Source organism: Sabethes cyaneus, chromosome 3 (assembly GCF_943734655.1).
Source record: "Sabethes cyaneus chromosome 3, idSabCyanKW18_F2, whole genome shotgun sequence".
In the NCBI taxonomy this organism is placed as follows: domain Eukaryota; kingdom Metazoa; phylum Arthropoda; class Insecta; order Diptera; family Culicidae; genus Sabethes; species Sabethes cyaneus.
Window position 1 is genome coordinate 186,096,216 of NC_071355.1, and position 23,424 is coordinate 186,119,639.

The 23,424-nt window shown below is 43.4% G+C and overlaps 1 protein-coding gene across 4 annotated transcripts in view; it reads right to left on the reverse strand.

The window, feature by feature from the left end:
* The window catches only part of LOC128744571 (serine-rich adhesin for platelets), a 48,854-nt gene that overhangs the window by 6,966 nt on the left and 18,464 nt on the right, over nt 1–23,424 (reverse strand). For 2 of the 4 annotated variants that reach the window (XM_053841676.1, XM_053841677.1), the window contains exons 2-4: nt 21,966–22,152; nt 21,708–21,891; nt 6,289–12,894 (exon numbers count right to left, since the gene is read on the reverse strand). In XM_053841676.1, coding sequence (XP_053697651.1) covers nt 6,289–12,894; nt 21,708–21,891; nt 21,966–22,151 — 6,976 coding nt within the window. In that variant the 5' untranslated portion in view covers nt 22,152. Of the gene's footprint in view, nt 1–6,288; nt 12,895–21,707; nt 21,892–21,965; nt 22,153–22,971; nt 23,152–23,424 lie in introns of those variants that run through there. The other 2 variants (XM_053841679.1, XM_053841678.1) reach the window with 2 other exon arrangements.

Genomic DNA, 23,424 nt, shown 5'->3' on the forward strand with positions numbered 1-23,424 from the left:
CGGAAATCCGGTATTCCGAGGATGTGTTCCGGAATTAAAGCTAAAAAGTGCTGAAAAGGATTTTTCTATCTTCGCTAAAGAGATAGAAGGTTACTGTCTTCTAGAAAATTTCTTGTAATAATATGCTCTAAAACTTTGCAGAACCCGTAAATGTGTTATATTGAAACTGAAGAAAAATAAAAATTTTATTTCACTTTAAGGGGGATTAATCAAAACTTTAATTTCACCAAACGATAGAACTTTCAATTTCAAGAAACTCTTCCAAAGCCTTTATAAAGCTAAAATCAAGTTTTCCCACTCAAAACTGTAATGCGCACGTTTATTTATGTTTGGACCACTGTGAAGCCCCACGGGAATATGTTCCGGAATGGCCATGCCGGGGCAAAATCATCAGATCAGATCAGATCAGAAAAACGACCTTCCGGAGTTTTTCATAAATTTAGATACCCATATTGCCAGTGTTGCAATCCAAACAGTTCTGTGGCCACAGGAGGTCCCATGGGAACTTGTTCTAGAATGACCATTCCGAGGATAAATCATTATACTGTTTTAAAACTATGAGAAATGACCTTTCGGAGTCATTTGAGGAATTTTTGATACCCATATTACTATGATTACATCCAAAATCTTAAAAAGTGCTTTAATTCCGGAACACACCCTCGGAATACCGAATTTCCAGGAACTAGATGAACCACTTCCGGTTCTGTTGCAACTTCACTGAAAGTGGATAAGTTCCTGAATCTTTAGGTGGTAAGATGGTCCAAATCGGTCAAATATTGCCAAAGTTACAAGCGTTTCAATTTGTGGGTACCCGGGTACCCTTGTCGAGCACTTAAAGGTGTTTTTTTTGTCGAACACATAACGGTTAAACATGCTAGGGAACCACTAGTAATAGCCTTTCAATGAATAATTTTCAGGATCCGGGGAAAGCATCTACCGGAGGAATGGATGACAGAAGTGGTTTGTCCCATTTAGGAACCACGTCGCATATAATGTGCTGTCCCAGACCATTTTTTTCCTGTACGGATTCATCACTTCGACCAGTATCGTTGATCTATTGTGATATCTCTCGGGTGTTTGCCTCATTTTTTTGGCATTAACCCTTTATAAGGCCGTGGCAATTATTTTGCCACTAACGAAAAATAGTTGTTTTGCGTCTATAATGACATCAATATAATTATAGAAGCAAAATAAAAAATGTTTGTTGGTGGCAATATAGTTGCCACTGCCTTATAAAGGGTTAATCGCTATTAAATGAGCGATATGCTTATTAAATTCTTTGCATGCTTGTGTGTAGTGGGGTTAACCCTTACTTCAATGCTATCTACCTTACCTACCTTGCTCCTCAATGCCAGTACTGTCTGCAATTACAGCCATCCCTGGCGAGGCGGACCAGTACATTTAACTAAAGGGTGTCCTACATCAAATTGCACCACGGAAAAAACGCTGTAGAAAATTACCTAATTGACCGATCTTTTTCAAACTTTCAGACCACAAGATATAACCCATTAGTAAGCTTTTGGCATATTTGTTTCATTCAACTTCAATACCATAACCGTATGCTCACCCCTTACGCTTAACTCCACTCAAAAAGTTTTGTACAACCTAACTGCATAATAGCCTAGTTATTTAGTTCCGGTGCGCTGGAGGCGTTCATGTCCTTGGGTACTAAAGTGACTCCGTTGGCTTCATACCACTCCAATACATCCTTTGAATATTGGCACGAAGGTAGATCCGGCCAGAAGATCGTAGGGTCCTTGTGTTGCTTCGACAGAGAAGACAGATGCTTCTGTAAACACTCCTTGAGGTAGATCTGCTCGTTTACACTCCCGGTAGTCACGAACGGCGTACTCCGTTTGCCACATGATGTATATCTTGGCCAAATCATGTATTTCTTGCCAAACTATGCAAGTTTCTGCATCCTTGCTTCCTCTGAAATATCAAACTTGTGCTAGGCGGTGAAGTACAGTAGCCCCGGAAGTCCGCCTTGACGTAAGTCTCGTCATTCATGATGGGAGAGTTGAGGATTTTCCAGGTGCTTGCGCAAAATAAGTTTTTTTTTTCAATTTTCGAAAAACTGGTCGCGATAAAAATAGAGTATAAACAATACACTATAAACTACTTCTACTCAAATTTTCACGAGAGAATACCCAATAGGTAATTTTCTACAGCGTTTCTTTCGTGGTGCAATTTGATGTGGGACACCCTTTATTCGTGGATTTCAAGGCAGCATACGATTCTGTCGGACGTTTCCGGACAAAAAAAAAATCCGAACAAACTGACGCGGTTCAGCCGTATCCTGGAACGAATAATGTACTATATCTGTTCCGATGGCACTCTCGAGCACCTTCGAATCCCACCAATGGCCACGGCAAGGGGAAGGGCTATTCTGTATGTAGTTTAACATCGTCACCATTAAGGGTGGGAATCGGTAAGTGAAAGAGATGAGAGGTGCGTCTTTCAACATGAGTAGCCAACTCCAAAGGCTACGCCGACAACTTCGACGTTGTTACTAGAAAATTTATAACGGCGGAGAGAATCGACCGATATGGATATTTTCGACGATCGATATTTATATCGATTTCAGCGAATTGAAATTAATATGTGGGGGTATGCGGCAAGACCATCATCTTACTTGTTTTAACCAGTCGAGAGCCGGGGTGGCACTTGCCGTATCAAGAATTCCTCTCCATTATATTCGGACCTGGGTTACTCGTCGCCAATTCGTCGCCAGCGTCTCGAAACACGCAAGTCTGTTTCACCCTGGTCGAGCCAAATGTACGCTGGGAATCTCTCAAAGCTATGCCTGTGATTCATACAGCTGCCACTCTCCGCTTTCCGTTTGTATTCCGCCAAAAATTGTGCGCAACAACTTTCGTTCAAATACGGCAAGTGCACGTATGTCTTCTGTAAGCAAAGTTACTGTCTCAAGTCCGTAGAGGACTACCGATCTGATTGGCGTTTCTACATCATCAGCTTTATGCAGTGGCGTATGCTCCTTGATGGAAGCGTCTTGCGGAGGGATAAGTAGGCCCGATTACCCGCTTAAATTTCCTTACATGAGTTGTCAGTGGTCACCAGCGACCCTAAATACACGAATCCATCTACCACTTCTAGTTCGTCGCCGTTAAGTTACCGTCCGCACGAGGCGCACGTTTGTTTCTTTTAAGCCTCTTCCTTTCATGTATTTGGTCTACGAAGTATTCTTTTCTAGCCCAATCCTCCGCTTTCAGTCCGGCATAGATTGGCTCCGCTGTCTCCTTAGTATCAACGTAATCTGCAAAGCCTAGGAGCTGGTCTCTTATTTTGAGAGTGATGTTGAATAGCATGCAGGAGAAGCCGTCACCTTGTCTCAACCCTCGCCGTCTCAAAAGGACTCGAGAGTGTCCCCGAGATGCGCATGAAACCCATCACTCGATCCAATATGGCTATTATCAGTCGCGTCAGTTTTTCGGGAAAACCGTGTTCGTGTATTAGCTGCTACAACTGATCTCGATCGACTGTATCGTATACTGCTGTGAAATCAATAAAGATGTGATGCGTAGACACGTTATACTCGCGACATTTCTGCAAGACCTGTCGGATGGGTCTGACCCTATGAAACCTTGTGTAACAGAATCTAGGAGAGTACCTTGTAGGCGGCGTTTACCAGCGTTATGCCGCGATAGTTGCAGCAGTCGAACCGATCATCCTTTTTGTAAATAGGACAAAGCACTCCTTCTATTAAATCCTCCGGTAGCTTCGCTTTCTCTCAAATCTTAGAAGTTACTCAATGTAGAGCCGTTGCCGTTGTTTCTCGGCCATGCTATTAAAGCTCTGTCATTAGGCGGTCGTTACCATCGGCAACCGGATTTCTCGGAGATCAGGTGCTGGGACATTTCGTTACCGTCCGTTCGTCCACCCGAAACGTCCATCCGCCAGCGCCGGGATCGCGTTTTTACGGAGGAGGAAAATCGCTTTGAGGCACTATAGGGGAAGCTCCTTTAAAACGATGAACAGAATCAGGAACTGAATTGCACCAGCTTCTATTATGTGCAACGACAAGGAGGGGAACCTGATAACCGAAAGATTGAAGGTGACCAGACGTTGAAAGTAACATTTGGAAGACTGAGGAGGAATTATCTACAAACTGGTTGGAAGGTTACATGTGCCCTATTTTCAATAAAAACCATCGACTTGAATGTAGTAATTATCGAGGCATTACTCTCCTCAATTCTGCATTCAAAACTCTCGCCCGCATGCTGTTTAATAGACTGAGACCCTTGCAGGAAACTTTAGTTGGTGAATATCAGTGCGGTTTCCGAGAGGGACGTTCCACGATAAACCAAATGTTCACCTTGCGACAAATACTCGATAAATTCCGGAAATTCAGCTTGCAGATTCACCATTTGTTTAAAAATTTCAAGGCAGGGTACGATTCAGTTAATCGTAATGAGCTGGATGGATTACACTGGAACGTGGGTTTACAACAAATAAATAATTCGCCTAATACGGGCTACTCTTGATGATGCAAAATCAAGCGTCAGAATAGCTACATCCAAACATCGGACTCGTTTGTGACATTAGATGATCAGAAGCGAGGTGATGGGGTATCAAATTTGCTGTGATTAACATTGCATTGGAACGTGCTATTCGAAAGGCATGCGTGCAGAGAGGCGGTACCACCATCAAGATCGCAGTGGCTTTTTAACCCAATGCCCTTATGGCATAAAAAAAACTCCTAGGGTTTGCGGATGATATCGATATCATCGGTGTTAACCGAAGAGCTGTGGAAGAGGCGTAGCACGCGTCCCGTGATAAATTCTACCAAAATAAAGTATACGGTGGTTGTTAGAAAGCGTGGCAGCCCTTTTGGTGTTAAACCTGCGTTGAAACATTTGAAGTGGTCGCCGAATTTGTAAGTAAGGTACGTTAGTGACATGTGACAACGATGTGAGCCGTAAAGTAAAACGACGGGTAGTGGTTGCCCACATGGCCTTCTACGGATTACGTAGCCAGTTGAGTTCCCGTAGTCTGTTTACGAAACTCGCGAATTCTCCCGGTTGTATTCTACAGCCACGAAACGTGGACGATAAGAAAGAGCGACCAGTGAGCTCTTGGCGTTTTTGAGCATAATATCCTGCGATTAAGGTGAAATTAGTCCTCATCGATTTTGCCAATTTCAAAGGCAGTTTTTTTGTTTGAAACGAAAATTCTGTTCATGAAAATAAATTCGCTGTGTTCAGATTGGTAAAAAGAATTCAGTATTTACATTTTTATAAACAGAACCCCGCTTTTGGGCCCAAAACTGCTTTCGAAATTGGGCTCTCCGACAAAAAGTTAATGACTGCTAGTTTCCCGTTAATTTTTGGTATAGTAGAAGGAGGGTAGCGCAGGCGCATGGATCACGAAATATATAAAGTATACATGCGGATATTGTGGAGCGACTAAAACACCCAGCTTAACGGTACACTACTACTACTTCTTAAGCGTTGTTTCAATGACCCTCCCTGATTTCCCGCTCTTTCCCTTTCATGCCTTGTCCCGTTCTGTTTGGATACTGTGAACACCTTTGATTCATTTTTATCTACCGTGCCCTCCATCGACTTTTAAAAACTGCCGTTATAAAAACAATTGATCAAAACACGCCAGTCTACAATAAGCTGGTCACATAACAAAGATGCCGGATGAGAGACTAACGGAAACGATATTCAGTAGAGAGCCGGAAAGGGGCCGATGGATTCCGTACCCGCCTAATGAGCGCTGTTGACGAGGATGCTAGAACAGTGGGTGTTGAAAAGCGGTAACCCAAGACCGATAAACATGGAGACGGCTCCTAAATTCGCCGACAAAGTAAAGCAAAGTAAGTATTTTCGCTATCGTCCTAAAATAGTAACTCCGAGGATATTCTAACGCGATTGGGTTACCATCGGCATAAGTTTCGATGTTCATCTTAGGGTACCGCCAGAGTGCAAGCGACATGCGACGCGACGCGACATTTCTTGCTGTAGTTATACGCGCAGCCCTTTTTCGCCCGAAGCAGGACTGTGCATTTAGCAACATGAGAGCGAAGTCGTGTCGCGTCGCTGTCGCGTTTACTCTGCACGGGGCCTTACTGGCAGTTTAATTATCTTACTTCGCCCCATTTCAGCGAACACTGGGAAGTGGCCGTGTGATCCGCAAAAGTTTAGAATAGCATGCAACACTTTTTAATTTAGTTGAGTCTAGACAACAGCAATTAACTCCTCGAAACCCAAGCTTACGGTTGTATTTATAATAGCAATTGATTAAAAGTGTTATTGCACTCACCCGCACTTCTGGTTTTCCGTCGCACCTCCGTGGTGATGTCGGGTGATGCGGAAACAGCGGCTGGATGGTTACCGGTGCTGACCTTTCCGTCAACTGCTGCTGCTGCTACTCCGGTTGCTCCTTTTGCAATACTGGCGGCGGAAGCACTTGTGTGCTGATGATTTACATGATTGCTTCTATGATGGTTAGAAACGGCGTTGTGATGCGCTGTGGTCTCGCGAAGTGTATCGCCAGCGCCGCCTGCAGAATTGTAACTCTGAGCCGTCGGTACGTGGGACGCATTTGCTTTCGCTTTGCTATTCATGGCCGCTGTAGACAGCGTAGAAGTCGTCATGCGTACACTCCGGCGTGTGCTTATTTTTTCATCGTTCACCGGAGTGGCAGAAATGGGCATACTGGACACGGATGCGTTGTGAGCAGCAGCGGCGGCTCTGGAATGAGCATTCTGTTTGCTACCACTACCAGGCGCGACGCTGTGAGCGGGTGCCGATAAACCACTATTACCGGCTTTCGACGATGCGGTTGGTGCTTTGTGATTGCGAAGTGTTTTCTCTCTTTCACTAGTAGTCGCTGCACTAGCGGACGTAGACGACGACCCGGGACCTGTTGTAGAGGAGTATGAGGAGTAGGTTGATGATGCACTTGTACACGAAGTGGTAGTTGTAGAAGTGGTAGAAGGATTGGTAGTAGAAGAAGTACTTTGTTTAGTTAGTTTAGAGTTTCGAAATTTACCCGCTATCTCTATTAACGGTTCATCGCTGTCGGATGAATCTTCCGCCGCTGGAGCTGCTGGTGTCGATTGAACTGCTCCTGGTACATTCGACGATTCTGCTGCTGCTGCTGCTTTCCTATGTTGTGCATTGCGACCCGCACCGGGTTTCCTCTGCTTTTCGGCATTTGTCACAGCAGCCGCTGCAGTGGCCGCCTTTCGAGGTTTTTTCGCTCGACTTGGAATAGTAATGTCATCGCTAACACAAGACTGAGTTGAACTTTCCGATCCTTGCCGTTTACGTTTACCCGTTTTCGGAAGCATCTTCGGACTAAGCCGATCCCCTCCAGGAGCGTTACCACAGTTTCCCGTATTTCCTGCCGTGGTACTGACGACTACCGTAGTATTTTTTAGAGTATTTTTCAACCTTTCAGCAGCTGGTGAGTCAATAGAAGGGCTTTGTCTCGGTGGCTCTAGGGGACTTTCTAGCTTACTAGAAGCACGAGTTCGAACACGATTCTCTGCTGACTCCGGGTGCAGTGGAATATCAATTGAAAGTGGCGAATGGATTTGCTTCGGCTGATTTTGCGTTTGAGGTTCGAGGTCGCTAGATTTGCCAGAATCGTCCAGATCAATGATTTCCAGAACGACCGGAGTTGAGGAGTTGGAAGAAGTGGAATTAGCAGCTGAGCGCCGCTCGCGAGCTTTTTCACTCGAGTAGCTATACAAAGGCGGTTGTTCATGACGAGGCTTTAGCTCCGGAACACTTGCTGCGGCTGTTTCATCTCCGGATTTAACGTCTTTCGCAGCGACTGTTGTTAGCCCGTCCAGTTCGTTCTTGATAGAATCGACTGATTTCGTGTCGGATAAGTTGCTGATATTACTACTACTACTCGTGCTGTTCTTGTTACAGCTCTGCTGTTGCATTAAATTACTAACGATAGCCTCCTCGGGATCCGATTTAATTACAGCTTTACAATCAACTAGCTTACTATCACATTCGCTTTTTAAACTTAACACCTCCTTATTGCTACAACATTCATCCAACACGAGCTGCTTAGTGTCCAGCTTAATCTCGGTCTTGTCCGCCAGATTATTATTACTACTACTACTGAGTATATCGTTCACTGCTCCCTTTAGCGATTGCTGCTGTTGTTTCTTTTTTCCTGTCTTCCCAAGCCAGTCTTCTGCCTCTTCTCCTTTGACTGTCGACTCCTGATGCTGCTTTCTGGATGAATTTTCACTGGAAGACGTATGTATACTTTTACCCTTTAAGGCAACCGTAGCACAGTCAGACATGACCAACTCATCATCGTCAATGTCGTCGAGAATTTTACTAAGATTCGCATTATCTAGTTTCAGCAAAGGGTCATTCGCTAAAAGATGATCCAGCTCATTCTGCCGTTTGATGGGTTTTATCAAAACCGAATGATCTCCGTTCAGTTTATTGGCCGTTGCCGTGACTTGTAGCTCATTGAGTCCTTCCATCTTCGCGAGCGCCGCTTCAATGTCGATATACTCGTCTAAGCTTGCGTGGCTGTTGTTGTTGTTCGATCCAGATGTGGGATCGTTTAGAAGTTGTTCTTTTGAATCAGTCGCTCCCGTGGTTGTTACTTTGTCCTTCGGGCTATCCATTCGAATCAGTTTGTTTGAAACTGGATCGTTGCCACCCTGTGGACTGTGAGACAACAGTTGGTGGGGACTTTTTTCTGACAGGGCATCCATTGATTCAATTCCGCTATCTTCACCCTGAGCCTGAGATCCAGGAGAACCGCGAACTCCTTGAGTCGCTATATGTCCTCCACTAGCAGCGCCGACTGTGGCAGGCTGATGTTGTTGCTGCTGCTGCTGCTGCTGTTGCTGCTGGGATGGTTCAACCAAATTTGTGACAGAGGAAGGCGAATCTATTGCTGTTTTTTCAGGCGGGCGATTGTGATGATGATGGTGGGTATTGTTTATTCGCTGATTGACGGACACTTCCGGTGCTGAGGTAGAGGTTGATGTATTGCTGTTATTTTTACTGTCGCTGATGGTAGTGGAGTTTGCGTCTCCAGTGACTTCATCAGGATCACTTTTCCCCGATGGAAGAGTGGCTTTCTCCCTTTGTGCTGCCTCGGTAATCGAAATAGAGGAGGGCGAGGAAGCAGAAGTAAGCTGTTTCGAGGATTGTGTCGAGCTCAAAGTATTCGGTGCAGCTGCCAGAGCTCCAGGCGATGACACGGACGACGTCGTTGGGCTCGACTGCGCTGGCTTGATCACACTTTTATTGTTGCTAATGCATTTGCCAAACGCGCTGTTGTTGATACTGTTGTTCGTGCTGGAGCTCTTCAAGTTTTTTGCTGACGACGTAGCCGCAGCTAGCAAAGACGAATGAGGCAAGGTGCCTACGTTGGTGGACCCAATTGGACCACTCGTGGTGGATGAGATTAGAGTTTCGTATATTTCGTTTATTTCATTGATACTGGTGGCTGCACTGTTACTGTTGCTTCCCACATTTGCACCAAGATCATCGGCTAGTCCACTGGGACCAGTCATACTTAGCCGACGCTTCTTTTCAGGGCACATCAATCCGTTGGGACTATGAACAGATTCCGTCGCGGATCGCTTCGATTGTTGATCGACGATATCTAACAACTCCCCCGAAGAGTGTGTAACCGGGATCAGATCTTCTAATTTATTCGATTTTACTTTCGTACCGATTCCTCCGGCAGAAGTCGACAGGATGGTCGAAGAACTACTGCCCGTATGATTGTGATGATTCGGTGATGAGGGTAAAGAAGAAGGACCGGCTGGCGAAGCAGAATCATCGGCCTTCAATCGAACGGTTGCTGTATCACTCGATTTAATCAGTGTTAGCCGACTATCGGTGGAATGACTGCTTCGCTTGATCGAACTCTTTTTACCGAGTAGCTGTAGATTGCTCCCATCGCTATCCTCTTCGCCACCGCTTTGGCTCTTTTTGCGATCCTTTCGGGAGTTTTTAATGACTACGGGATTTTTACCCTGCAGACTAATGTGTAAAGGGGGTACTCGAAGCTCCTCGCCAGCGGGAGACGATGTTTGCAAATTTGGACTATTGTTGGATGTATTTGGTCCAGCACTGTTGTTGGTTCCAGCGTACGACGTGCTGCCACCAAGATTAGGTTGAGATGTTAGCTGATACAGCGGCTGCTGTTGTTGCGCCGTGTTACCAATGGATAGGACAGATGAGGAGGAAGAGAGCGAACTAGAAGCAGATGACATCTGGGTAGAATTCATTCCAATCACGTTCAACGAAGAAGAACCGACTACACTGCTCATTCCACCAAGCGCGCCGGGTGCCGAACCTGTTAGCACTGGTGATGATTGCACTTTTTTGTTGACAATGCTACTGCTCAGGCCACCGACAGCGCCAATAGCTTGAGACGGAACTAAACTAACGCTAATGGCTTCAGACTTGTCTAACTTTAGCCGGAGTCTTATTTTCTCCTGGCTACCGGGCGACTCTCCTCCACTTTCCGCGGAAACGATTTTCGCCTTAGTCTTTATTTGTTTAAGTGCCGATGACAACGAAGAGGACTTCTTTTCCCGTTGCTTCTTTTCTTTCGTTTTTGTTGCACTTTTACATCCATCTTTCAACTTATCCTTTTTCACTTTGCCTGGCTTGCCAAGTTTAGTCAACGAAGTATTTATTGGAGTTGTGGCAGATGACAGAACATTAACGAACCCGCTAGCGCTTGCGTTGCCTTCGCCAGCAGTCGTCGTTGATCGTTCCGTGTCGCTTACATCAGAGGTAAATTTGGAAAAACCAGTGCTACAGGTGTCATCATCCGAATACAAAGAATTCGACATTTCCGAATGAAACTCTGGAAAACTCTTAGATGCGTCTTCATCGTTTTCATCCGTCTCCTCCACGTGTGTTTCCTCTAACTCCCCAGTGAGTGGGTTGATTAAAAATTGCTGTTTCCATCGCCGTTCGGCTGTCGGTTTCGCGACCAGCCCTCCACCGCTACCGGTGGGCGTCAGAGATTGCTCGAGATCAAGATCCAGTGCGTCCAGGAAAGCGCCCTCTAAATCAGCGCTGTTCAACAGTAACGAAGCCAAATCATTTTTTCCAAAATCAGGCAATTCACCCAAGCTGCCGAGCAAATCACTGCTAGCAGGATTACCACTGCTTGTGGGATGTCCTGCTGCTAAATGTGGCTGTTTATTGCTCAACTGTTGCTGGCTTAAGTTGTATTGCATCTGATAGCGAGTAAATTCCTGATAGCTGGACTTGGTAGCAGAATCCATTGAAGATTGGCTTACTGCCGGCCATCGCGAATTTTGCAGCGGTGTCTGAGATGATGCTGACGGATGTCTAAAGGGCAGGTTTGGCGGTTGTTGTTGCATTGTTGGAAACCGACTCAAACTCAACTGTTGGGACTGCGGTAGCTCCTGTGGTGACGAAGGCTGCTGCTGCTGTTGAACATGTCGCTGCTGTTGCTGCTGCTGCTGAACAATTCCAGCGGCTAGGGCTTGTTGCGGTCGCGTAACTTGTTGAGTGGAAGGCCTCACTGCAGCAGGCCCGCTGGGGCCGAGATTAAATCTTGGATGCTGTTGTTGTTGATGTTGTTGTTGTTGTTGTTGCACACTAACGTTTTTACTTGAAGAAGGCACTGACATTGGTGGAGTTACTATAGAAGGCGGCACATTTAAAACATTCTGATTGTTACTAGCGGTATTGTTTATGTTACTACTACTGTTTGTCATCGTGTTGTTATTATTATTTTGAAGATTTCGGTTAGCACTAGTACTGTTCACTGCTGCCGGCGAGCTAGACGTTGTACCGGATGCACCGATTGGTCCAACACTGGCGGCACTATTGTTGATCAGCATAGTTTGTTGTGTGGTCACAGTATTACTACTATGTGGCGCAACTGTCACGGCGACACTATTACCGTTATCGATCACTGGATGCACTGGATTGTTACTGTTACTAGAACTGCTGTTTGTTACGATACACGTTGTTTTCTGCAAACCACCACCACCACTAACATTGTTCAAATTTATTTCATTGTCATTTATAACATTCACTGCACTAAGGTTTGGCGTTATCCTAGCCGAAGTAATAGACTTCTCCACAGGATGAAGCTCTGACTTCACACTCAACGCAGTAGATTTCACGCCACCCGTCACGGCTGCCAAGCTTTGTGAAATAACGCTTTCGTTCTGAAGCAAATTCACCAAAAGCGGACTGGTCATTGCTACATTTCCTATCCCGCTCGAAACTGTACCTATTGAAGCAGCAGATATCACCGTTGATGTTGTTGGTGGAGCGGTACTTTTCGCACCGACTGCTACTTGATACGGAGGAGGAGGTGGAGCTGGGGGTGCTGCAGGTGGGTTTGGGGTCACGAAATGATTGCTGCTAGGCACTACCACTTTCGTGACACAACTAGAACTGGGCACTGGAGCCGCAGCAGGTACCACTACTCCGAGAGTATTTTCCCGACGTTGAATAACTCTTGCCTGCGTCATACTCTCGAAAGGGTATTCACAGCTCTCGACTACATTCGGCACATGTACTGGTAGCTTGCCGTCCATGGGACAGATGGTGTTCGGAGATTTAAAAACGCTAGCATTTTCGGCTACCCCCAACGGACCATTTGCCACAACTGCCGGCGTCACAGGAACTGTGGCAACCGGGGCTGGTGACAGTTTTGGCTGTAAATGAGGAGTAGCCTTCGATGGACCAGCCAACGCTTCCTGAGGTGGCTGTCCATGTTGTAGTTGTATTGGATGCTGCTGCTGATGTTGGTGCTGCTGCTGTTGCTGTTGTTGTTGCTGTTGTTGTTGTTGGGAAAGTATTCGCGTTAACTCTCCTAAGCCACTATTTACACCACCGCTAGAAGATGGTCCAGCGACGGAAGAATTATCTGCAAAGAAAAAGAGGAAAATCATTTATTAAATTCAATTGATTTACGAAATGCCACTCGAATCTATATGAATTACTAGAGGACCACGCAAACCTAGTACTGCCTTAAATTGGGCTGAATGTTTCAGATTGTATAATTCAGATAAACGGAGAGTTTTCTAAAAATATAAGAAGAATTTTGTAGTCTACTTTGAGGAGTCCAGTGTTTGGTGTAGTGGATTAAACTCCAGATTTTCATAGAACGATGTGATTCAACAACACGTTTTTCAATTTACCATTATTACGCCGCTTCAGAGCAACACCACGGGATTCAAACTTTTCACCAACGATGGCGACAGTAATTTCATCAATTGTTGGAGCATTAAATTGACGTTCATGTCGTCTTGAATAACCATATTAAATCGTTGTGTTCGTGAAAAAGTTCTTGTAACTCTCCAATAATCTATCGTTTCACAAGACGGTCAAATCGCGCAACGTTGATCAATTTCGATATCAAAGTTGCCAACAAAATAAATTTGAAAAAATTTATGACCTTTATTCGATGACGGCAACAATGATCCGGTTTGATAATGAATTTGCCCTTGAATCTATATAATCGGTGGCAATTTTAAAATAAAAGAGTAAATTGTAGGAAAGATTTATTTGAAAGTAAAATACCTTAAATGTCGGAATAAATTCATTTTCTTCGACAACATTTGCGCCAAATGAGGTCATTTGAAAACAAACGTTGTATTTGTGGACATTCGTTAAGAAATGTTTTGTTTCTTTAGTAAGTCGCCATAAAACAACGAAATAATGGCTCTGTTAGTTGAAACTGCGGTGACAATTTCACTTTTCCACCATTGTGCAGGTGCAACCCTGGTGCATCCGAACGAAATTTTAGCGCATCGCAATACATCGCATCACAAAATCTTGTGATCAACACTAAAGATTCACTGTTTGTTATGATTGTTATGATGTGGCGATAACTCCCAGATTTTCATCAAAATCACTGATCTTCCATCCCTGCATACTATACATTTATGTGCCCCATCGTAATACACGGCAGTTTGCTGTAGTCAACCGTGGAGTCACATTGGAAAGCAGTCGGATTAAAACGTATATTCATGATCGGCATGAATCCGCGACACAGATTTTTGAAGCTGTTCCTTCGCATCTAAATGTTGCTGGGGAATTTGACTTGCACGGTGAATCTCCTTGCATTGCGATTGTGTAAACCAATATTTGATCTTCTAATTGACGGCATTATGTCACCCTAAAGTAAAAAAAAACTCACTGGAGTCAATGCTTCAACCATTGTTCAAAATGAGCATATCAGGTGAACTCCTGTTCCTGACTCCTATTCTCCTATTCCTACCTCCACGTGATGCCGGCTAGGAAACGCAACCTCGGTTGTCGAGCGCAAACAGGGAAGGGGACATAAGATGGCTGCTCCGTCAGCGGGATAGGACCTTAGGCTAACAATTTATTGTACTCGTTAATTCTACGTTGCATAAAATGAAGGACGCCATCGATTTGGATTATGGGCGATTACCTTTACTATGAAAACACAGACACGAATCGGAACATTGAATAGACTGATCCTTGTCCAGCAGGGCAAGCTGGTCGCCTGAAACTTGAAATTCTGGGGTTGAGCAAAGTCCGCTGGCCGGGTACTGGCGATACAACACATCAACCGGGCAAGTCTTGCTCTACTCTGGTATATGAGGTGAAAATGCTACTTGAGAAAGAGGATTTGGATTCCTACTGAGCCCAGAGACACATGTGGCCCTGATGAAGCGGGAACTGATAAACGAAAGAATAATCGTTGCCAGATTAAGGACACGGGCTAGAAACCTTACACCAATCCACTGCTATGTACCAACAGATGCTGGGGAACTGCAGGAGAAAAAGTTTCTACAGACAGCTAAACAGTGTGGTTGAGAAAATCCCTAAAGGAGACATCAAAATCCATTTGGGCGGTTTCAGCGCGAAGATGGGCTCAAACAACGCGAATCTTGAACGCGTCATGGGATGCCATGACCTAGGAAAGATGAGCGAAAACGGGGAGCTGTTTACAGAATTCTGTGGTAATAATAACAACATGGTCATTAGTGGATCGTTCGTTCCGCATAGACCAGTACATAAAGTCACATGGGTTTCCCGCGACGACCGAACAGAAAACAAAATCGACCACATCTGCATTAGTGTTCGACATCGGAACGAAGAAGTCCGGGTTCCGGTCCGGTTAAAAGGCGACACAAACTTTGTTATTCCGACTAAAAGACTAATAATCCGGTCCCATTTGGATCTGTTCAGGTTCCGGAACCGGAACAGAGCCAAATCGAACCGGAATAAAGTCGGAATAAGAAAATTCGTGCCGATTTTTACCGGACCTCAATTTTCGTTCCGATGTCGAACACTAATCTGCATCAGCCGAAAATGACGAAGGAGCCTTCTTGATGTAGACAACAAACGCTGCGCTGATATTGCATATTGCTTCCGACCATCATTATGTTAGGGTAGACGCACCAGTAGTAGTGGTAGTACCAGTAGTGGTGGAAACTTAAATTATTCCATTATTTTTGCAGATTTTGGTACAAGTTTGATAAGTATCGAACTACCAGTAACAGTATTATTTGATAAGTATCAAACTTGTACCAAAATCTGCAAATATAATGGAATAATTTAAGTTTCCACCACTATTGGTACTACCACCACTAATGGTGCGTCTACCCTATCGCTGAGAATCGTTTGCGCCGCGTCGCACGTTTGCAACGACGGGAGGAGAAAGTTGGGTGCCGTTACGACGTCCGCCGATTGGAGAATCCTGAGATGAAAAGATGGAATCCTGAGGTGACGAAACCATCGGCAAAGTGTGCCGCAGACGGTGGGAATGGATTTCGGATGAAACTTGGAGTATAGTCGACGAGCGGAGAGGTGAATACCGGCATTGAGCGAGCGCAAATCAGATCGATTTTTTTTTTCTTTTTGAAGCCTGAACTAAATCTTTAACCGAAGAAGAAACCGCCGCCGCCAATGGTGATATCCATTTGTTGTGCGATATTTCTTGCCGCCTTAGCACCAAGATAAATACAAAGATGCCGCTAAAGGACAGAGCTGGTCAGCTACTGACCAACGGCACAGAAAAATTTAAGTAATGAAATGAATATTTTAAACAACTTTTTCGGCCTTCAAATGTCAGAGGCCAACAAAACCAGCAGCGTATGACGCCAATAGCTCGTCGCATTAATCGCGTCACCTCTAAGGCACCATCAAAATAAAAGCAAAGCAAAACCTAGGTCCTACATTCGGTTATAGAAACTTGTCCTTCTGTTTTTATACAACGGACTTCGCAGCCAGCTGTTAGAGTACAGGACAATTGCAGGGCCAGTTGCTACGATCCTATTGACTCTAACAGCCTCTTCCAGTCGATATTCGAACATACGCCGACGAGCTTATTAGGCCAGCATCATACCTCGAGACCAACTGAGGTGCCATCACTAGATGAAATTGAAGCAGCCATCAAAAGTATGAAATCCAATAGAGCGCCAGGAACAGACTGTATTTCAGCCGAGATGCTCAAAACTGACCCATCTTTGTTGGCCCAGATGATGCATCAGCATTTCAGCAATATATGGGAACCCACTTTTCCGGTGGACTGAATGCAAGGAATATTGGTCAAACTATCTAAAAAAGGAGACCTAACTGAACGCGGTAACTGGCGTGGCTTCACGTTGCTCTGTATCACTCTCAAAATACTCTGTAAGGATCCTCAACCGGACCTAAGAGAAGATTGACGCTACTCTCCGGCGGCCGCAACCTGGATTCCGAGCAGGCCGATCATGTGTATACCAACAAATCACAACACTTCGCATTATATTGGTGCAGATCAACGAATCGCAGGACTCTCTTCTGCTAGTGTACTTCGAAAAAGCTTTGGGTTAACTCAACCACAAAAACATCCGCGGCTAACTTAGGCGTAGAGGGCTCCCTGATAAGTTAGTCCATCCCATCGAGGATCAGTTCGAGGCATTCTTGTGCAAGCTGCTGCACAACGGTGTCTTGTCCGACCCTATAGCAAGGGTTACTGCTGGTGTGAGACTGGGGTGATTTTATCACCGTTGCTGTTTCTCATCGTTCTGGATAAGATTAGTTGGAGATATTGACAGTAGATATCTAGGATGACCCTGGAATTCTCTAACAATGGAGCAGCTTAATGACGTCGACCTAGCCGACGACATTGTCTTGTTTGCACGACCCCAGGTAACCAATAAGCATTTCTAATGCAATTTAAATGCAAGCCAATAAGCATTTAATTTTCCCTAAATGCTACTTAAATGCTATTTTGGCAAAATAAGCGACTACTTTACTGCCAACCCTCTTATAGTGCTGATAATGCTTATTTGCAGCTTGTTACCGACAAGAAAAATTTAAATAGAATTGTGGATGCCAATTTACAACAATTAAATTATGCAGTCAGAAGGCTGATAAACAGCAACCTGCAATATAAAACGCCAGGGATGCTAATAAACGATTGATTTACTGCTTATACTAATGCTTATTGGTTACCTGGGACGTACTGAAGCTGGCTATTTGGCCTTACAGTCAATGTAGCAGACTTAGTTTATGGTAGTGAACACTGACAATCCCGCCAATTTCACAGTAGCGGGATACCTGGTTGAGCAGGTGGAAACCTTTCAATATATTGGTAGGCCTGATGGGGGGAATGCATTTGCAGGTCTGTGAAATATATAGCATTCAAACCAAATTATTTTACATACCGAAACCCGAATTTTCAAATGATAAATCCGTATTGCTAGACGTTGTGCGTCTCAGCGGAAACAACGCTAAAATTTCAGGCATTCATTAATCGCTGCCTGCGATATAGCATTCGTGCCTGGGGGCCTGACAGCTAGATATCCAACGAGGAACTCCATTGTAGATGTCATCAATGAGAAATTCGGTACCCGGAAGTAGAGAGCCGCATTGTGACAGAACTAATAATCCATCAAAATAATGTTGAGACAAACACCGGCCATTGTTTTTTATTCTTTATTTTAGAAACTTTCAGCCTGCGGCTGGTTAGTGGGTCGCCTGCTATCACTTTAACCTCTGTAGAGGGGAATCATAAGTAAAATTAACAGGGGAGGTTTAATGAACCAGACTAGGAGCATTTTAAGCTGTTTAAGACAATGTGTGCTGATCATAAGCTGTGTAGGGGAGATCAGGTAGACTTGATCCCTTGGGACACTTGATCCATTCATTGTTTCTCAGTAAATACAATGTTTTTTTTATGCAGAAAAAAATAAAGTTGTACATTTCATTCAAGTAACAAAATTGCAAAACAAAAATGTAATAAATTTTTACATTGCAAGGAAAATATAATATAATAAGATTTGCAACGGAATAATTCTCTATACTTCTTTTTTTAGTGATGTCCAACTTTTTGGCTACGGAGAACTGTCTTGAAATTTTTTAATTGCTTTTCAAACAAAAAATTAGCTAAACATGTGTATTCATTGATACTATATACATTTTGCAATAAAACTTGTATATATTTTACAAAATTAATTTTCAGTAAAACTTACTACGACAGGTACACTTGATCCACATAATTTCAGTGACACTTGATCCTTTTATTAGGAACGGAAGAGCTTGGAATCCGTTATGTCGTAAATAATAAAGTGAACAATTCTTCATATCGTAAACATTCGTCATGTAAAAATCACGAATAGTCCGGAGATCCGGTCAGAACGACTGCAAAAATGTTCAACTTGAATGTAATGACACTTAAGCGATATGTGAGAAAACGAAAAAATGCTTCTGAAAAGATCATTTAGCAACCGGACTATGGAGGAGCAACCCGTGCATTTTACAAGGAAGAAGAAAGACCGCTCGGACGGAAGTATTTATCTAAACAAAACAACTCATCTTCTTTGAAGAATTCTATTAATCATTGGTACCCGATGATTCCGAACAATACAATTATCTAAACACCTGTAGATATAAAACCATTTCCAAAGGCATCGCCACGTAAAAATATGCGAAGAGTAGGAAAACGAGGAGATACACATCCTTACAGATGCACTAACGAAATTGAAGCTGGAGGCTGCTCTGATTATTAAACAGGAAAAATATAATGCTTCAAAAATTCAAACCCAACGAAAAAGTTCTCGTCGCAGATTATAAAATATGTCCAAAGCTATACTTTTACAGATCGATGGACTTAACGATTTCTAAATACTTTTTATATTTTTGAATTAAGCTGTTGTACACTAAATAATGATACTACATGAACTAGGCCTATTTTAATAAAACTTCCAAATGAAAGTTGAGTTTTAAAAATATATATTTGCAAATGGATCAATTGTGCCTAAACTGGGGATCAAGTCTCCCGCATATTTTGAATATGTACAATTTTCTGTACTTTCCAAAATATCCCATATCTTTTGATTAGCGCTACGTATCACTAACTGATAAATTGTAGGCAGTAAGCTGTATTGTAAACTGTCGCAAAATTGAAAACCCAGGGTTTTGTTCTAGTGGACTTTTGAGAAATATACATAAAACAAAATGGGGATCAAGTCTCCCTTGTTTCCCCTAATGTGAAAAAAATTGAAAAAGTCAAAAATATTTGTTAAAATTTGAGGCCGATGGTATTCTCCACAAGCAGTATACAGTTTATAATTTAACAAATTATATTTCAACTATTGGTATCATCTAGTGTTGTTTGCTTATCGATATCCTGTGGATCTGTCTAAAATGGCAAATATTTGTTTATAAAACACACTTGAAAACAATTTGGAGGTAAAATAGATAATTTACCAACTGTAAACTGTACCCAACTGTATGTTAACTGTAGTTTTTATATTTATTTTGCCACCAAAGCATGTCCATTTTAGACCAACCTGGAGGTTTTAGTCTTGACCTTGAAATGCGGTCAAACATATTTATTAATATTTTTTTGGAAACGGTGGTACTACAATTGATGAAGGGACAGTAGAAGTAATGAAAATTTATTTGGAAAATGGATGGGAAAGAGTGGAAAGGTAAGGGGGGGGGGAGGGGGATAGGTAGCTACGCTTAGCAAGTTGTCGTTGCGACTCCTACCTTTTGTCCAATGCTGGAAGGTGCATGGGTCGAACCAAGCTATAATCAGAGATTATAACCGAATTCGAACCCACAACTGGTACATGTACCTTTGAACCATAGAGGCGCTGGACAAAAAGAAACTGCACAACCCCCCTTATTAATAAGCGACGTATCTGGTTTTGGGTTATTTTTAGACACACAAATTGTGCCTCTTCCTCCGTCAACTGTAGAAACCACCGACCGAGAAGTTTTAATCTAACTTGTTTTTACTTTCAGGACGACGACACTGTGCAGGCCCTTACGACTTGCAAGGTACTGCGCGTGACGTTATTCATTTATAAGCGTGTTAGACGCGATTCTCAGCGCGGGTTTTCGGAGAAAAGCTCCGTTCCTATGAAAATAAACCAGCCTCGAGGTTTTAGTCTTGACCTTGAAATGCGGTCAACCATATTTATTCGTTGGGTTTGACCAAAACAAATGGTTGAAAATACTTAATATTTTTTGAAATGATGGTCTTACGATAGGGGAAAGTAATGAAATTTTTTTGGGGAAGGAGGGGAAAGGGTGGAAAGGAAGGGGGGGGGGGGGGTGATAGATAGCTACGCTTAACAAGATGTCGTTGTGACTCCTATATTTTGTCCAATGCTGGAAGGTGCATGGGTCAAACCAAGCTATAACCAGAGATTATAATCGGATTTGAACCCATAACACCTGCCAGGGCGTGTGGCTCGCTGGTACCCGTGTACCTTTGAACTATAGAGGCGCTGGACAAAAGAAGTCTGCACAACCCCCCTTATTAATGTAGCGACGTATCTGGTTTTTGGGTTATTTTTAAACACACAGATTGTGCCTCATCCTCCGTTAACTGTAGAAACCACCGACCAAGAAGTTTTAATCTAACTTGTTTTTACTTTCAGGACGACGACACTATGCAGGCCCTTACGACTTGCAGGCAGGGTTGCCACATGCACAGATTATTCTGTGTTTAACAGATATTTGAAAGAAATCGCCTGTACAGAATCTGTATGCACAGAATACAGATTTTCGCCAATTACACAGATTAAACAGATTTCTTAGCTTTTACATGAGAGTAAAAGTAACGGAAATAGTCAGCAAAACGACTGTCCGTCTCTTTCACTCTCATTGTTTTACATTGTACAGATTTTTGCACATATTTTTCCGCGCTGTACAGATGGCCATAATCCACATTGGATTTTTCCAACAAAATACACAGAATTATATGTGGTATCCCTGCTTGCAAGGTACTGCGTGTGACGTTGTTCGTCCGTAAGCGTGTTAGTTCGCGTTTCTCAGCGCGAGTCTTCGGAGAAAGGCTCCGTTCCTATGAAATTGACCAAACTCGTGTTTTAGTCATTGACCTTGAAATGAGGTCAGGCATTAATATTAATATTTTTTGAAACGATGGTTTTAAAACTGATGGAGGGACGGTAGGGGAAAGTAATGAAAATTTTTTGGGAAAGGACAAAACAAATGGTTCAAAATAATTGATTTATTTCCACAGATTTTACCTGCAATTAACCACTTTACGTAGAAGGAGAATACAACTAATAATAATTTATAAACACCTACAATTAAACAATAGAACATGGCAAGACAGAGCATTCAAATCCAGTCAAATAAACATTACTTTGATGTATTCTGTACTCGGACAAACTCCTTATGAACACTGGACGACAAAAAAAAGACTTAACCTGATTTCAAACTCGCAGAGGTACTTACCCGTTCTTAGTACGATTTCTTGTCCCACCAACCGGAGAGACAACACTGTGTCGCCCTCCAACTGCACGGACAGTATGCCAAGCGCCCGAAGAGCACTGTTCCCTTCGGCAGCTAGCTTGCGCAGCTTCACCGCTGCATCCTTGGGAATGGACAAAGTGACACGTACGCTGTTCCATGGTTCAACCTACGAAATGAAAAATAAAAAAACAAAATTAAGCAACCGCACAATGTGGTCCTAACTATTTAAAATGTTCATACCTTATCCACAGTAAGTTTCCCGTTGTGGGCAGGTTCTTCTACCAGCTTGGTTAGTTTCGCGACCAGACCATCTAGTCTGGTTTGAAAGTCAGGATCCTGGAGGTTTCCCTCACAAATGACAACGGCCTTCAGCGTGCTGCTGCTGTTATTTTTATTCTGTAAATCACCGTCGCTATCGGCCGCCATTCTAAAACCAAATATGAAAGAAAAACTGATTAAAATGCGGCACGTATTTATAGAATAGACTAATCTTAACATATTGACAGGAAAATTTGGTTTCGTGAATATAGGCTAAACGTAATCAATGCTACTAATCGGCATTATAGAAATAACGAGCAGATAGTAAAATAAACTTGATGCAGAAGCTTATTCATAAGAAATGTATCATTATTATCAGCAAACCATGCATTGTCTGCCAAAAGGAATAGATTAGCGAAGATGTACTGTAGTAATTCATTACTGTGGGTACGTAGTAAACTAGGTACGATCAAGGCACTTTCGTTGTATTCTTGAATTACAAAACTGATACTTATGTGTGACTGACGGACATTGATAATGCAAAACAGAAAACACAATTCTGATGCTTGTATGTAACCCTCTAACGACTTGCGCAAGTTAGTACGATTCGTAGAGTGTTATGTTTGTTATGTGTTGGTATGGTTTACACCAAAACACTATAAATTTCTCAAACCGGAACTACCACTACTATCACTTTGGAGCACGAATCAGAATTTTTTTGGTTGAATTTTATTGGGTGGTGTCATATTTGACTGCATCTAATCCTGTTTGATTCTGTGCATTAATGGCTCATTTCCTTTTTTTTTTAATTTCCACCCCGTACGGACAGATGCACCGACCAGCGGGGGTTTCCTCTAGAAGCAGCTTCGCGGAAACGTACTAGTCTCGCGAGTCGCGACCGATGCGCCCAATCAGCCGACCTTCATGATCAGCTTTGTACACTAATACATCGCACTCTTCTATACTCTATACGATGTACAGGAGGTACCCTATTCTCGACGGTCGTGTAGGAATAGGCAATGGAACTTCTCACTCCTCACATCCATTGACCAGCGCCTCACGGTGGTGTTTCATATGAAAAAAAAGGAACATCAACAGCAATTGCAACAGCCCCACAGCTAGACTTCCCGTTCGCCTGACGGTTTTAAATGGTGGTGGGAACGGGGGTTTCCTTCGCGTTGTTCACTATACGATGAAGTTGAGTGCTGTGAGCTGGAGCTGGAGCTGGGGCAGTCGAGAGTCATGTCATACGGCTTTTACTGCCATTTCCACTTTAGCCGTGCTTTAGTGGTGGCGCTTCAGCGGCTGTCTCATCGCGGTTCTTCTCGGCATAGGCTCCGTCGTATTTTTTGCATCCATTTAATAGCATCGCGACAGAAAAAAAAACTATTCTGCGCCTGTATGCGTGGTGATGAAACCCTTTTGCCAAAGAGTACAGCGT